The sequence below is a fragment of the Lichenostomus cassidix genome, chromosome 3 (genome assembly GCF_008360975.1).
Source record: "Lichenostomus cassidix isolate B80296 chromosome 3, HeHo_3.0, whole genome shotgun sequence".
NCBI classification, from domain to species: Eukaryota; Metazoa; Chordata; class Aves; order Passeriformes; family Meliphagidae; genus Lichenostomus; species Lichenostomus cassidix.
In genome coordinates, this window is record NC_139483.1 from 80,869,939 (window position 1) to 80,884,985 (window position 15,047).

Below are 15,047 nucleotides of genomic sequence, written 5' to 3' on the forward strand. Positions count from 1 at the left end.
ATGTTGGAAAATGCTCAAAATCATAGTGCTTCTGTGCTCCCCTTTGCTCTTTTTCTTCCTCAATACATTGCCTGCATAGACTGCTTGTTTTACAGGTCTTCCTATTTAGAGCCACATCACACACACCATAGCTGAATGCATCTTACAAGAAACTCCAATCCACATCCCAATCAATCATCATCAATCATCAGCCTCTTGTGTACACTGATAGAATTTGAATACCTGGTAACTAAGTTAACTAAGTTAACTTATTAATTACAGCAATGAAAATATTACTTGTTCCAAATATCTAATAATGTTACTTATGTAAGTTTGTCAGTATACAGACAGAAGTATGCTTTGTACGACTATGTGTTACAATGTTCAGCAGATCAGGTCATCCCTGTAATAACGTTTCCTGCCCAAATCATCCAAAAGGACATTTTCTTAGAGAAATTATGGGATTTTTGTCACTTTACTTGGAAGTCTACAACATAAATATCTGCATTTCAGCTTATCAACTTAAATGTCCTTTCTCATAGCCAGAAGAAAAAAGCAAACAACTCCAGGGCCAATTATCATAATTATGTACGAGAACATAGGTTGGATAAGAAATTATTTTTCCCCTCCCTTGGCTACAATGGAAAATTAAAGTAAGAAAGCCAGATGGAAACATCATAGAAATCTGAATTCAAGTGAGACAAATCCCACCTTATGTCTAACTCCTTCGGCTCTTTTGAGTCAAAGCTGTTTTGCTGTAATGAGCTTGATTCTCAAGAATTTATGTAACATTTAACAAAGCCTTGCATGACTATCTATCTTCATGCTGGTACATTTTTTACTTAACTTTAGCTGCTTGGTTGCCTTTTACAAGAAGCAGACAGCAATGTCTACTGCACACACCTAAACTAAAGAGGATAAATCTCACCCTTTATATCCTGTGTCATTCATGTCAGGTGAGAATCTAGCACCCACATTTGAATTTGGACTAAATGCTTACATATAATATCAGGAATTACATATAACTTGGTGTTTTGATTTTAAAACCCCAAACAAACAGCTATTCAGTGTACAGCGTTTTTGATAAAAGTATTTTAAAGTTTTTAAAAAGGAAAAATCATACACAGAAAGTGATGCAATATGAAACTGTAAGGCTAGATAAGCTATGCATCAGCAATTATTGAATAACAGAGCTTTCCAATACACTCAGATTATGTCTTCCTTTCCTATTTTGAAAGCCATTTTCTGGTTTTTTATTTTCTTTTTCAGAATTATTGGAATTAACACTTCAGGGGTTAGAAATGGGCAGTAAACCAATACGTGCTTTCCATTTCCGGCCCTCTGTTTTTGAAAATTATCATAAAGGAGTATCTGCTATCATGGAGAGGAGCTCAACATCTGAAAAATAATCCATCTTCCACAGTATCACTCAGAAATCCTACTATCTTACAATTCTATCTGTTCTGCAGTAGGAATCCAATTGGGCATCAGAACATTTCTATTTCATAGCAAGATAAGGTTCAATTACTGTATTCTTATAAATTGTATTTATGAAGCATGAAAGGTTCCTATTATAGATAAAACTGAAAAGCTCATCTACAACATCTGTAAAAATAAAGGGGTACAACTGAGTCTATATTAATACGCTTTTGCCTAGAATTCAGCATGCTGGTGTCAGCAAAGCACTTAAGCATGAGCTTTACTGTGAGCACATAATGAAGTACTTGAATTAAAGCAAACCACAAACTTACTGGAGAGTTTAGTAACATTGAATTAATCTTAACTGGGTGGAAAATCTGGATAACTATACTGGTTTACATGCTCCTTACTTGTATTTTCTATATTAATATGTAGAAATACTTATATGAAATTATTAATGTATTTGACATTAATTTACCAAATTGTAAGATTAAAGGATTTAACCAATTAGAGAACAATATAAAAATATTCAGAGTAATCTCTGTACTTTTCTGTTGTAGTTTTTTAGAGACACTCTCCTATAGCCAACCTAATTTTTTAATTTGTAAAGCATGGAGCATATATAGCTCTTTAAAACTGTGGGTCATAGACTGATAAGCTTGTTCCAAGAGGACACAGTTACAAACTCTAAAATCAGTCAGAATTCTAAAGTGAAAAAATTTCAGTATTTATCGAAGCTATATATAAAAACCTGCAAGGGGTTGAGCTGAGCACACTTCCTACTGAAGACATGGTTGAATATAATGTTGCATATTCTTGAATGCATACATTTGACAAACTATTTGGAGCTTAGCCCAAGTCTCAATGAGGAAGTTAAAACCGAAATGTTGAGCTATCTAGATGATTCATCCAGAAAAATTAAAAGGAATTTTGTTTTCAATCTAAGTCAGTGTTGAAAAACATCTACAATTAAAAAATTACTATAAAAAGAACAGAAATTTGCTTGGATGAATAAGCTATTTTTTCAATTTCTGTTTTCCATCAAATGTTCAAAAATTAGTTGCAAGCAAACCTGAATACATGCCTTATATAATTCTTTATTTCTCCTGCCTGCCAACAACAATAAACTAACAATGAAGCAAAACAAACCACATGTATTTCCACACCTCTAATTATAACTAAAATTCAGAGTGCCTAATTGGATTGTTTTAAATGGGAGACACCCATTGCAATTAACAGTGGTTTTGCTTAAGTAACAAAACACAATCAGTCTACTTGTCAGCTAATGAAGTTTGATTATATGAAGTATTATCTTTCCGCAAATTCTAATTTAAATGTTTATGGAGGGTTTTTTTAAAGCTGGCATTTTGTTTATTTCAAACTGATATTGTATCATTAGCTTTGATTATAAAACAAGAAAAAATATTTTAACCCTTTTCAGAATCATATCCATCAAAAATCAAGCTACACAAATTCAGAAACATTTAGAAGCAGATCTGTAAATCAGTCTGTCAGAATTAGAGTTCAGAGTCCTACTGTGATATATTTCCAGAATATTATCACATACAGAACATATGAGGGTGGTTTGTAAACATATTGGTGGTTTGTAAATGAACACAATACCTCTATTTGGACTAAATGCAGGAATGCATGAACTTTAAAAACATTGACTTCACCGCAAGCTAATCAAACAAGAACTTCAGTTACTTTTCCTACATATACCAGAAGCTTTTCAAAGTCCTACAGAGTGTCAGGCACAGACTGACAGATGCCCAGCTCCTGAGGCTTCACCAAATATGAAAGCAGTAAAAATAATTACAGAATGGCAAGGTTAAGCAGTTCCACAGTAACTAACTCAGCAAAGTGCAATGTTCAGCGTTAGCTTGACATCACTGTGGGGCACTGAAATGTTCTGTGTTGCCATTGGCAAAACTCTGAAAAGAAAGATGACTAATTCTGGTAAACAGAGATTTAACAATGATAAAAATCAACAACTTCTTTAAACTTAAAAAGCAGTTATTGTTTTTAATTACACACTTCCTTATCCTTACATTTGTTAAAAGTCTGTTGACATGTGGTTGCCATCAGTAAGTCTTGTATGCTACCCGTGACCTAAAATAAGACACAGCTCATTGTCTAATTCTTTCAAAACTGGCATTTTTAGAATATGATTCAAACATACTAGAAATTTTGGTTAGAAGTTACATATTCCCTCTCCAGTAGTCCAAACTTACTACTATATCATATCCTAGAGAGAAAAAGAATTAAGACTGCTAGAGCAAAAATTAAGCCTTTTGGTAAATTAGACCACTGCAAAAGAAAACTATGGCGAATATTTTTGAAGTGTATCAATAAATTTATTTGCCACCAAATAAAAAGTTTTTAGGATAGTGTAACATCAAGTTGCAATCCCAAGTGAAGCTGAACACTTTGCATAAAAAGACAAACCAACACATACAAATATATGAAAAATCTATGAAAATCATATTTATTTCATGCACCTCTTTCTAAAATGCTAAAGGAACATCCCTCTCTCCTCTATAATTTGCCAGAAAAAATTTAACTTAAGAACAAATTTTACCAAAAGTTCTACTCTGCTTTTTATTTCCTACTCATTGTAACAAACTAAATACAATCTTATGTGCTGGATAACATGAAATCTAATACTGAAACAAAATAAAGCAGCTGACTTTCCAGTTTTACATGAGCTAGAGGCATAAATAATTCTTTGTGTTCAGCTGAATACCAAAGTTGTATTGCCTGCATAGTCAACAATTTATACATTACACTAAGTGTTCTACCTAATTATTTCAAGTATTTTGCAAATTATATAGTAGGATCTAAAAACCTATACACTTTATTTATTGTACAGTCTTATAAATTTACTTTTCCATATGGAATTTTCTCTTACCTTATGCCTCTTTTTTTGAATTTGCTGTTTAAGGCAGCTCCTAGCATTTTCTGGGTCCTTAAATCTGCATATTCTATAGAATGATGCTTTTTTTATATTTTAAGAAACAACTAAATACAGCCCAAATACTCCCCAACATTCTTTGGCCCTTCTCAAAAAGAAAAGATGGCAGTACCTGGTGAGCCTGCAACAACTGCTCAGCAAACTGACGGACTTCCAACAGGAGAAGCGATATTAAAGAATTTCTTAGTATGTTGTTCCTTCCTAGCAAACCCAGGGTTTGTGAAACAAAATGCAGTGCCTGAAACTAAAGAGAAATAACAGTAAATTCAGTTTTTCAAAATGCATCTCTATCCTTTTTATCCCAAACAATTACCTCAAATAGAAATGGGATTTACATCCTAAAATATTAAAGAAAAAAGTCAAATTCAAAATATTAGAGTTTAAAATTCTATTGATTACATACATATGAGATCTATGAGAAACCAACATCCATCCTCAAAAGACTAACCCTAGAAGAAACTGTCATGTGAACAAACTCCTCCAGAAGTGTGAAGTCCCCAGGACACAGCTTTTCAGCATCAGATTGTCATCATGCCCATCTGCTGACATAGAAAATTGGTGACTACCCTGTACATACAGTTCATCTGCTTTTCACAGCTAGACAAATGAATGAAAAAACTCCTTGAAATTCAAACATGGAAGCTGAGAGCTGTACTAGGGTGTTCTGTCAATACAGTCATCAGGAAAAAGCTTGAATAAATGCTAATTGCTAGGAGACAAACGGTATTTTCGACTTCAAACAATTCACTTTCATATTGTTCTTTAACAATGCATTTCTCCTGAACCACAAGAGGAATGATACAAACTTACATGAGAATTATATTAGTAATTTTTTGTCACAGTCTTTTCTACTGAGAAAAAATGAAAACTGTTTTTTTTGTTCCCTGAAATTGAAATGAATAGCTATTATATAATGAAGCATACTGTTCTACAAAGTATACACGACTTTTCTACATATAAATATACTGGAGTTCTTTCAACGGAAAAAGAAGCAAGACATTAAATACAATTACTAGAACTTGTATTTTTATATAAATGCATACACCAACTGCACCAATATTCAGTAATTCTTTGTAAATGAGTAGTTTTGACTGACAAAAGGATATTCTTACCCGAATTTGTATGCCTAAGAATAACTATTATGTCTTAACCACTCAAAAGCAGATCACTGTATCCTATTAACAATCTAGATTATACCTCTGACTCACGTGTGTATACACACACAGATTATATATATATGTATATATATCTACACACACACATATATGAATAAAAATACTTGCCCACTATTTACAAGTTTGATTGGATGAATTCTGCTGGAAAACTTTTCCAAACATGCGAAAGGCAGGAAGGCAAACCAGGAGCAATCAGCATGATTTTATTTAGGGGAAACATTTACCTTGACTTTACCATGGCTTTCAACACTGTCTCTCGTAAAATCGTCACTGACCAAATTTTGGGCTAGGTAAGTGGACAGCAAGGTGGACTGAAAACTTTTGCTGTAAAACCCATTAATTAGGCAGCTTTGCAGTTACAGTTCCTGCTTGTCTGCCTGATCAGCAGTTGATGCAATACCTATTTACCAGCCTCTTCCAGCTGAAGAGTTGGATCAGCTTGGTTATCATCCACCCAACATGAGACTCCTACTCACAGTCAGAAAAATCTAACTTTAATAAAACTTTGCCCACAATCATCTCACTTCTGCATGTAATCCCAAAGCAAATATCAAAAGAAATCTATGAAAGACACACAAGTCTCAAACTCAGAATTAAGTCTGCAGGCAGGAAGAGATACACAGTAAACTCCCCCTATTAAAGAGAATTCATATATTGCACACATACAGTTTGCAAACCTGTGTAATTAAAATCATTCATCAACACATACACCACAGAGTCTATAAATATGAAATGTGAATGAAGATGAGATAAAAATAGGTTTCTGAACAATTAAAATGATATGAAGGGATAATGCATGCACCTACCTGTGCTTTGAGTATATACGAATTAAAATGAGAAGTTCATATATTGGAAATATATACCCTTCCAAACAAAACAATGACTCCTCTTGCTAAAAATAAACACAAATTACAGTTTTTGAAAGTGTCTTCCGCAGTATCTACTAGAAACAAGTTTGCAGCACCTGGATAGTTCTGCCTTGACAGTAGCCATTTTCCAAAGGGTATAACTGCTTCAACTCAAGGTTTAAAAAGTGCTTTAAAAATAGCACATTTTTCATTAAAGTTGCCATCAATTTTTATTTCTTTTAATAAATTAAGGAAGGACACATATTTTACAGTTCTGTATTTTCAGAGTATAACAGTGAGTATACTTGCTAATTTAATTTCCCTTTGGCAAGTAAACTAGGCAATCCAGAGTAGTTTTCCAGTGTAATCTCTCCCAAAGATCACACAAAAACATGATTATTGTTCTTTTTTAAGCTCTCTTCTATTTTCTTACATGATTTTTTGACAGATAGTGAAGCAATGAAATTTCTTTTGTGCAATTATTAATGTTAGCAGCTGAGATTTAACTAAAACAGGATCTTCCAAAAAATTTTCCATATCCTTTATGATTTGGCAAGAGTTGCCATTTTCTAGTTGGAATTTTGGAGGACTAGATAACAGATAACCTTGAAATTTAATGCCTAAACCTCTAATAAGAAAAGTGAATAGGTATTTTGTATTTTGTAATGACATCACTTAGGGAACTTGAGATATGGGCATCAATGCCACTGAAAAATCCCACTGGTGAATTTATTAATATTTAATAAATATTCTTATTAAACATATCCTTATAATACAACTATTTCACAGTAATATATTATAGAAACTGTAGTATAATTATATTTAATAAATATTAATACTGATTTTTAAAAACCCCACTGATTTATTAAATAGCATCAATTTCACATTTTATCTTGGTGTATCTCTTACATTCTGGTAAGAATATCTTAAGAAATTGAGTATATTTTAAGAAAATAAGAGACAACAAAGAAGGTTAAAACGATGCTCACAGATTGTATGCATTAAATGCATGCAGAGCAAACTTATAGCATATAAACAGTAAATCTGTAAATAGCAAACAAAAGTAGGACCTTGTTGTAGAGCAATGCTCATGTATTGCTAATTAAGCTCTGGAAACATTCAAACTAAAATAAAATCATATTGTATTGCAGTCTCATTAAAGATAAAAGCATATGTTCAATTCTCAAATCTATCCAATGTTAAAAAGGAAAAGAAATCTTTTAATTCCTTTTTTAATGGTGTAAATTAAATAAAACCTACACATTTCAGGAATCCTCAGGTAAAATTAGCCAGAAAATTAGACTGTAAAAAATATATCACTAGAAACAGGAAATAATGGAGCTTGGTTCACTGTTCAAGTCCTGCATCACCTCTCACTAGCCCTCCTCCCACACCCCAGGTTCTACTGTCTTCCCATGTTATTCAGGATGCAGAGCAAGAGAGAGCAATGCTGTGACAGCAGCTGGGAAGCATGTGTAGATTGTCAACCTGGCTGTTGCCAAAATGAATATATAATGTCAATGCTCAGCTTATCTCAGGCAAACTAACTTCATCTCTCGTCCACCCAGCTACAGATTTTAATGCTTACTTGAAGGTATTATTGACCTTCCACTTCCTTCTAAGTGATTTCAAGGTGGCTACCAAAAGTTACTCACAGAGGAAATGATTGATAACCAAAGCAGACAGCACACTCCAGTAAGCCCTGTTTCCCAGGAAACAGCATAAAAAACTTATTAATTAGTTTTTTAGAACTCATTTATCAGCGTGTTAGATTTTATTTATTAATGGATATCTAAATTTTGTGAGTTTAATTCCTTCATTAGTTGCATGATTCACTACACCCTACAACTATGGTAACTGCGTCTTAGTTTCTGTTTTGCTGATTTATAGTTTTTGTGCCAAGTAACAGCTCTCTTTCCCAAGCAACTGGCATATTTGGCAATACAGGACAGGCAAGTAATTATTACAGGTATCCTAAAAAATTCTGAGATGTTATGAACAAAAATATTTTCACATTTGATTTCACATTACCCTTGCCCATTTAGTCCAACCTGACTTCAATTCCTCAGTGCCAATTGAAAAGCTCACTTTTATACAGAGAATGTTAGCACCCCTTTTCTTATCTTACTTCACATTGCTTCTTTTGTTAATTGATGGTTGTCATATATCTCTCTCTTCCTGTTTACATGCCAATATTTTTTCTAACAGTCTTGCGAATGGATACATATTATTTCAACTCTTTGCTCTGCAGGCCCCATCTCAAGCCCTTACTCAGCCTTACCCCTTAACAGAATCATAAAATCATAGAATGTAAAGGTTGGAAGGGACCTTAAAGATCATCTAGTCCCAACCCTCTCTGTCATGGGCAGAGACACTTCCCATTAGACCAGGTTGCTCAAGGCCTTACCCAGCCTGACCTTGAGCACTGCCATGGCTGGCACATCCACAACTTCTCAGAGCAACTTGTTTCAGTGCCTCACCACCCTCACAGAAAACAATTTCTTTTTAATTCCTAGACCAAATTTCCCCTCTTTTACAATCTTGTTCATGCTTTTCTCCACTCTTCTTAATTTGATGTTCTGCACTAGAACCATCAGTTGGCTTCACTGCTGCAGGCTGTCAGAATCAGGCGTGTCCCTGGCAAGCTGTGGGGTGATATGTAAAGGTTAGAAGGATGGGGTGCTAGTGAGGATCCTCTGCTGCTGACTCTGAAATGTGCTCGCCACACTGAAGCACACTTGGTCTTAGGAAGATGAGCCAGGGACTCCTGAGGTAACAGAAGCCAAAAGGGAAACACCAGGGAAATGTCTCAGAGGAATTAAGGGGTGCTCCTCCAGGAAGGTGATGTGGACAGCAGCTCAGCTGAGGTACCTTTACACCAATGCACACAGCATGGGCAGAAACTGGAGGAGTAGGAAGGCACTGCGCTGTTAAAAAGATACAACCTTGTTGCCATTACTGAAGCTCAGTGGGACAAAGCCATGATTAGAGCGTGATTATTGAGAGCTAAAGGGTGATCAGAATAGACAGGGGAGGAAGGAGAAGTGGAAAGCTGGCCCTCTGCATCAAGAGCTGGATTGCATGTTGAGAGTTGTCTCTGAAGAACAACCACAAGCAGCTGAAAAGCCTGTGGGTAGGAACCAGAGATTGAGACAACAAAGGCAACCTTGTAATTGTGTTCTACTACGGGCCCCTGATCAAGGGGAGCCTATTGACAGTCTTTTTGCAGGAGGCATTGTGCTCACAGGCTCTTGTCCTGATGGGGAAATTCAGCCTGCCCAAACATCTGCTGGACGAGCTAACTTCATCCTGTAGTTCTTCCATAATTGTAACTTTAGTGTTTGATCTATATCAGCTGAGGCTGGCTGAGGAGGGAAGACGGACAAAATTTTCTTTCATTCATTCTTGTCTAGTTACTTCTGTGATCCACTTTACTGAAGTAAATGAGGGTCAGTCAGTTTGGTGATTGCTTTAGACTGTAGTAATTTACATGACAATGGATTTTGATTACCATTTGACTTAAACAACTCTCTAAATAAGGACAACAGATTGCTGAGAAAATTTAATTCAATAATCAAGAGATTCAAACATTGACTCTTACTAGACCTTAAAATTCAGGCAACATGTTTTAATATTCACACAAATGAAGTGCTCTTCCCCTATAAAAGCAAAATTTTTTGGCTGATGAAAATGCACCCATGGTACTCCTCTTGGGACTCAATTAATTAAGAAAACTGAAACCTACTAGTTTTACACATGAAAATTACCAGTGACATGAATAACTATTTTTAAATCTTATTTCCCTAAGCAGGAAAGACTCTTGCAAACTGATGAGTAGAGTACTGTCCTGGCTGACAAAATACACTGCTAACTATATACAGTGGGGGGAATTTATTGGCACCCACAACTAGCTGTAGCATGTATTAAATGCATACTGTAGCATGTATTAAAGCATCAGGGTAAGTTTATGATTACTCTCTTCCAGACAAAATCAGTCATTAACGAATTATATAAATTGCATCCTAGATAAGAAAAGATTCAAAACCATGGTTCTCATGAATGTATACTGTTTCAACTGCACAGAACACTTTTATTCATTTCATTATATAATTGCCAATGAGATTTAAACATTTCTCCTTCTGCTTTTCAATGTATTACTTTTCAACTTGTTATTTTCATGAAGAATTGTGAATTTGTTCTCACACAAACTCACTAAAGGCATGAAATTACTACTCAGAACTCCTGCATTTGCTTTTCTACTAAATATATCAATAGTATTACTTTGAGCCCTTGCAAAATTTTACATACAGGCTTTTAAATGAAACATGAGATAAAAAGGAAAATGGACAGTAAAGCCCCAAACAAGATAAGACAAGTTCCTAAAGCTGTGTTGATGTCTCAGTGTCCATCCAGATGCTGTAAATGCTAATAACATCAAAACAACTACCCTAAAGGTAGCCAATGTCTGAAATGGAAAGGGTTAAAAAAAAGTAAAAGACAAAGAAAATATCACATAACCTGGTTTTTGTGTGTGTTGTTTGATTGGAGTGGCAATTCATGACTTAACAGCATCTTCAAAGTCAGTATTGATGTTTTAAACATTGCATGAGAAGAATCAAACAACAGACCACTGAAACACATCTCTCTTCCTTCTGGGTCTTGTTTGAAAGAGATTATGAGCGAGATGGGCCAGAAAGATGAGGCATTTGTTGAATAGGAGCCCAACACAGCTCAGCTTTAGAATCCTAAAAGTAGTGTCTTCCATGTTTGTGTTTTGGTGAGCTCCTTAAAACAAGAGGTCCAAGAAACAACCACAGATCTCTGTAAAAAAACCCAGGAGATCATTTGACCTGTAACTGATGCATTAGCCATGCTCTGAATTACAGTACCACTGCAACTAAAAGAAGTACAATCAGTGCACTGAATTGTCTACAGTGCTGACAAACTAGTGTGACACCACTAGACATCATACGACAGAAATCCCACATAATGCAGCACCCTGTGATGCATTTGGCCATGACAGCTTTGAACACAACTGAACTGCACTGAGAGAGGCCAAAGATAAACCTATGTATCTTTTGTCTCCAAAGTAATAAGCAAGACTCTGGATTCTTTAACAATAACATTTGAAGTTTCACACAGCTGTATATACAAGAAATGTAAATACGACACGTATAAAGCGTCCTAATTTCTGTTAAATGGATTTGACTTCTAAAGATAATTCCATATATTATGAACCTACAGCCAGCCCAGATTTACCACAGCAGTCTTCCAGGTAGGCTCCAGGGTGTCATCTCTGAAGTGCCCTACTGACATGAGCTGTCCAAAACCTCCACCAGAAATGTAAAACACATATAATACCCTAAACAGCACAGAGGGTTTGGAATCCCCAGTGCCTCCAACTGTTGCATTTTTCTGGTATAGGAGAAACGATCCCCTGTTTCAACACATTCCGAACAACAGATACAAACCTCAACAGAGCAGGCATAATTCAGTGCCAGTGAGTGAGTGATGCAACTAGGAGCAGGAGAAATGCACATTCACTTTTACATGAAACATGAGAGAAAAATCAAAGTGTGCAGTAAAGTCCCAAACAGGGTAAGACAAATTCCTAAAGCTGTGTTGATGTCTCAGTGTCCATCCAGATGCTGTTAATGCTAATAACTTCAAAACAACTACCTCTGTGGAGGTGTATGGAGGCAGCCGTTGTCAAATCCCAAACAGGTAGCTTAACCAACAAAAAATTAAAAGTTCCAGTGCTTCCTTTCTGAAGTTTCTACTCCACTGGGGCTGTAATTACATACCATAGCTCCTACCAGAGTTTTCCGTGGGAAATGTTTTCTCATGTTTTGTCAGGTAGCAGAGTCCATTTGAAAGGCAGAGTCAGTGGCTCTGCCAACTGAATACAGTCTTGCAGAGATTTACAGTACACTGGTCTGCTTGAGAGCAGGACTTGCAAGGAACCTACATAAATACAACAGCGGTTCTGCTGACACAGCAGAGTGTGTCTGCAGAGTGACAACACAAATGAACAATCTGCACATTAAAAGGCAATAGACCTTACAAACCCCCAAAGGTCTCAGTGCTAAGGACTCAAAAATCGGGGATGAGCAAAGTGCTTGCTACACAGATCAGCAGTGGCTGTCACACATTTTGCAGCATGAAAGCAACAGGTCATGTGTACCAGAGCTAGACACAGGATCCTCACAAGCTTTTCTGTGGCAGCCATGCAGGGACGAAAGACCATGCCAGCAGAAGGCTCAAAGTCAGGCCTTTGCACAGATGGTTGAACCTCTGAACATTTCTGCTTCACCCTTAGCAGCTCTGACTTGAGGTTCCTTTTTTTGAGATGTTTCTAGAAGGTTTATTCCATAAGACTGTGCGTCTAACAACTATGTGCATACTTCTAAGCTGCTCTCCAAACATGGCAGGAAAGAAGAAAATTTAAAAAGGAAAACTCAAGAGGCTACACTCATTAGTTTTTGGACTGAAATAATTTTATATTTTAAGTAAAATTACTTTTTATTGTCTGTCACATACTTTAACTGACAGACATACTTTTTTTCCTTTTGATACTTACATCAATTTGGAGTTTCAGGTCAAACTCTATCCAAGTGCACAGCTTCAGTCAAATGAATCCAGGAAAAAAATGCTGAGTACATGTGTTTGCTGGTTTTTACATCTTCCAATGCTTTATGATTAGAACCATTTCAAGCAATAGGACTCAACAGTTATAGCAAGTAATTCTACTGCTTTTTTCCTGTACATCTAAGGTTGAGATAATTATTCCTTTTCCAATTCTCAAAGATTATTTAAAGTTATTTAACTTGCTCTGAAAAATGCTGAGATAGCTATTAAAGATGTAATTAATTAATTAATTAAGTCTAATCCATAGGCACTTCTCTCTGTTCAATTTTTGAAGGTGTTTATCATAGCCCTTTGTCCTTCTTGAATGCTCCTGAGTTTTAATGGTGAGGATGGTAAAGGGAAACCTGTCAAATACTATACAGGTGCATCAATGGCTGTCTATACAAATGCATTTTGACAGTAAGGTCAGAAACAATAAAATTCCTAATATTTATACGCAGGAGGGATACAAGCATTTTCCTGGAACTTAAATTCATACAGTTTGCCACTCTTCCAGAAGACAGCCTTCTAAGTAATGGTAATTTTTTTTTTTAACCTATCATTTTGATATTTAAATCACCACCTGTATAAAGTATTCTTGGGAGATATCTGGTATACATCACATAAAAAATTAGTTATACAATTTACACTAATAATTCTGAATTGAACGTATTCATTTCCATTTGCAATTCAGTTTAAAGAAAACCAAACCTCAAATCTGGAAACCTCTAAGATTATCTCTTAGTAATTGGTTTATACAATTTTTAAACTCTTTTAATCTGTTTGATTGAAGTAATGGCTGCCAATAGTAATGACTGTTAAGTCAATATTTTGGTGGAAGCAAGATACAACATATCTCGTAAAAAGCCATCTGTTTTAGTGAAGTTATTCAGAGAAAACATGCCACTTTCAAATTATGTGGATGTACTTCACCTCTTCTGAATGATTTCTAAAATCATTTTGCAGACCTGAAACATCCCTGATCTATCAGAGTATTTTCTCTCATTTAAGATGTGACACCTCTCACTTAAACTTTTGCAAGTTCCTCCACTCAACAGAAAATCCCTCTCTGGAAAATCTCTGGATTGCTCTTCCACAATTAACCTTACTTTAATTATTTCTTGATTTTCCATTCAGGGAGAGGAGAGGAAAGGGTAGAAATACTGGACATCATCAACTATAAAGAAGTCCTTCACAAAGAACTGTTCAAATTTTTGTTCTGTATCCAGTCATCACACATGCACACAAAAAAGCAGTAACAGCTGTATAACTCCATTCCTGATGCCATACAAATAGAATGTATGGTCTCATCCTAATAAAAACACTGACCAGGGACACCTCTAATTAAAAACTGAGTGTCATACCATGGTGACACTGAACTGGAAATGTTTCTGTATTAGAAACACAAGGCTCTAGTCCTGGAGAGATTTCATTCTGAATGCTTTCTAACCAAAATACAGGTACATCCTTTTCACCCAATGCCCTCCTAATTTGGAAATTGTTTGATGTTCATGTTCTGGGGTAAATACTCAATACACAGTGAGCAGGATTCACTTTAAATTAAGACAAATGGGTATATCCATCCACAGGCATACCAGATGTCCAGGCTTTCACTTTGCTAAAGGCAACTCTAGAGTTTATCTTAAAATAGGGATCTAGTATCCAGTCAACATTTTTAGGCTCCAAGGATTACAGGGATAAGATCTTCATTTAATCTAATGGTAGTGTTGTTGTCTACAAAGGGACACTAAACTGGTACATCGAAGTGCCAAAAAATACCACCATCATGTCTGTTCCAAGTTACTCTAAAAGCCAGAATGAAAACCAAAAATCCCAAGACAGGCAGTGAAATTCATTACCTACAGGGCATCTTGTGAAGACAGACAGGGATATTTCAGTTGAATGAGGAAATTAACAATGTGATACGTGGAACAACACACACTGATGAATACAAACAAAATGCAGTTCAGTCCTATTTGCTGTTTGTGATGGGGATATATTATTTTTGAACACTTCACTCATTTG

At 35.6% G+C, this 15,047-nt stretch overlaps 1 protein-coding gene across 1 annotated transcript in view; it reads right to left on the reverse strand.

Annotated features, from left to right (window-relative positions):
• Positions 1 to 15,047, reverse strand: part of MEI4 (meiotic double-stranded break formation protein 4) — a 72,609-nt gene that overhangs the window by 34,476 nt on the left and 23,086 nt on the right. The window contains exon 4 of the mRNA XM_085056467.1: positions 4,485 to 4,616. Within this exon, the coding sequence (XP_084912593.1) occupies positions 4,485 to 4,616 (132 nt within the window). The remainder of the gene's footprint in view (positions 1 to 4,484; positions 4,617 to 15,047) is intronic.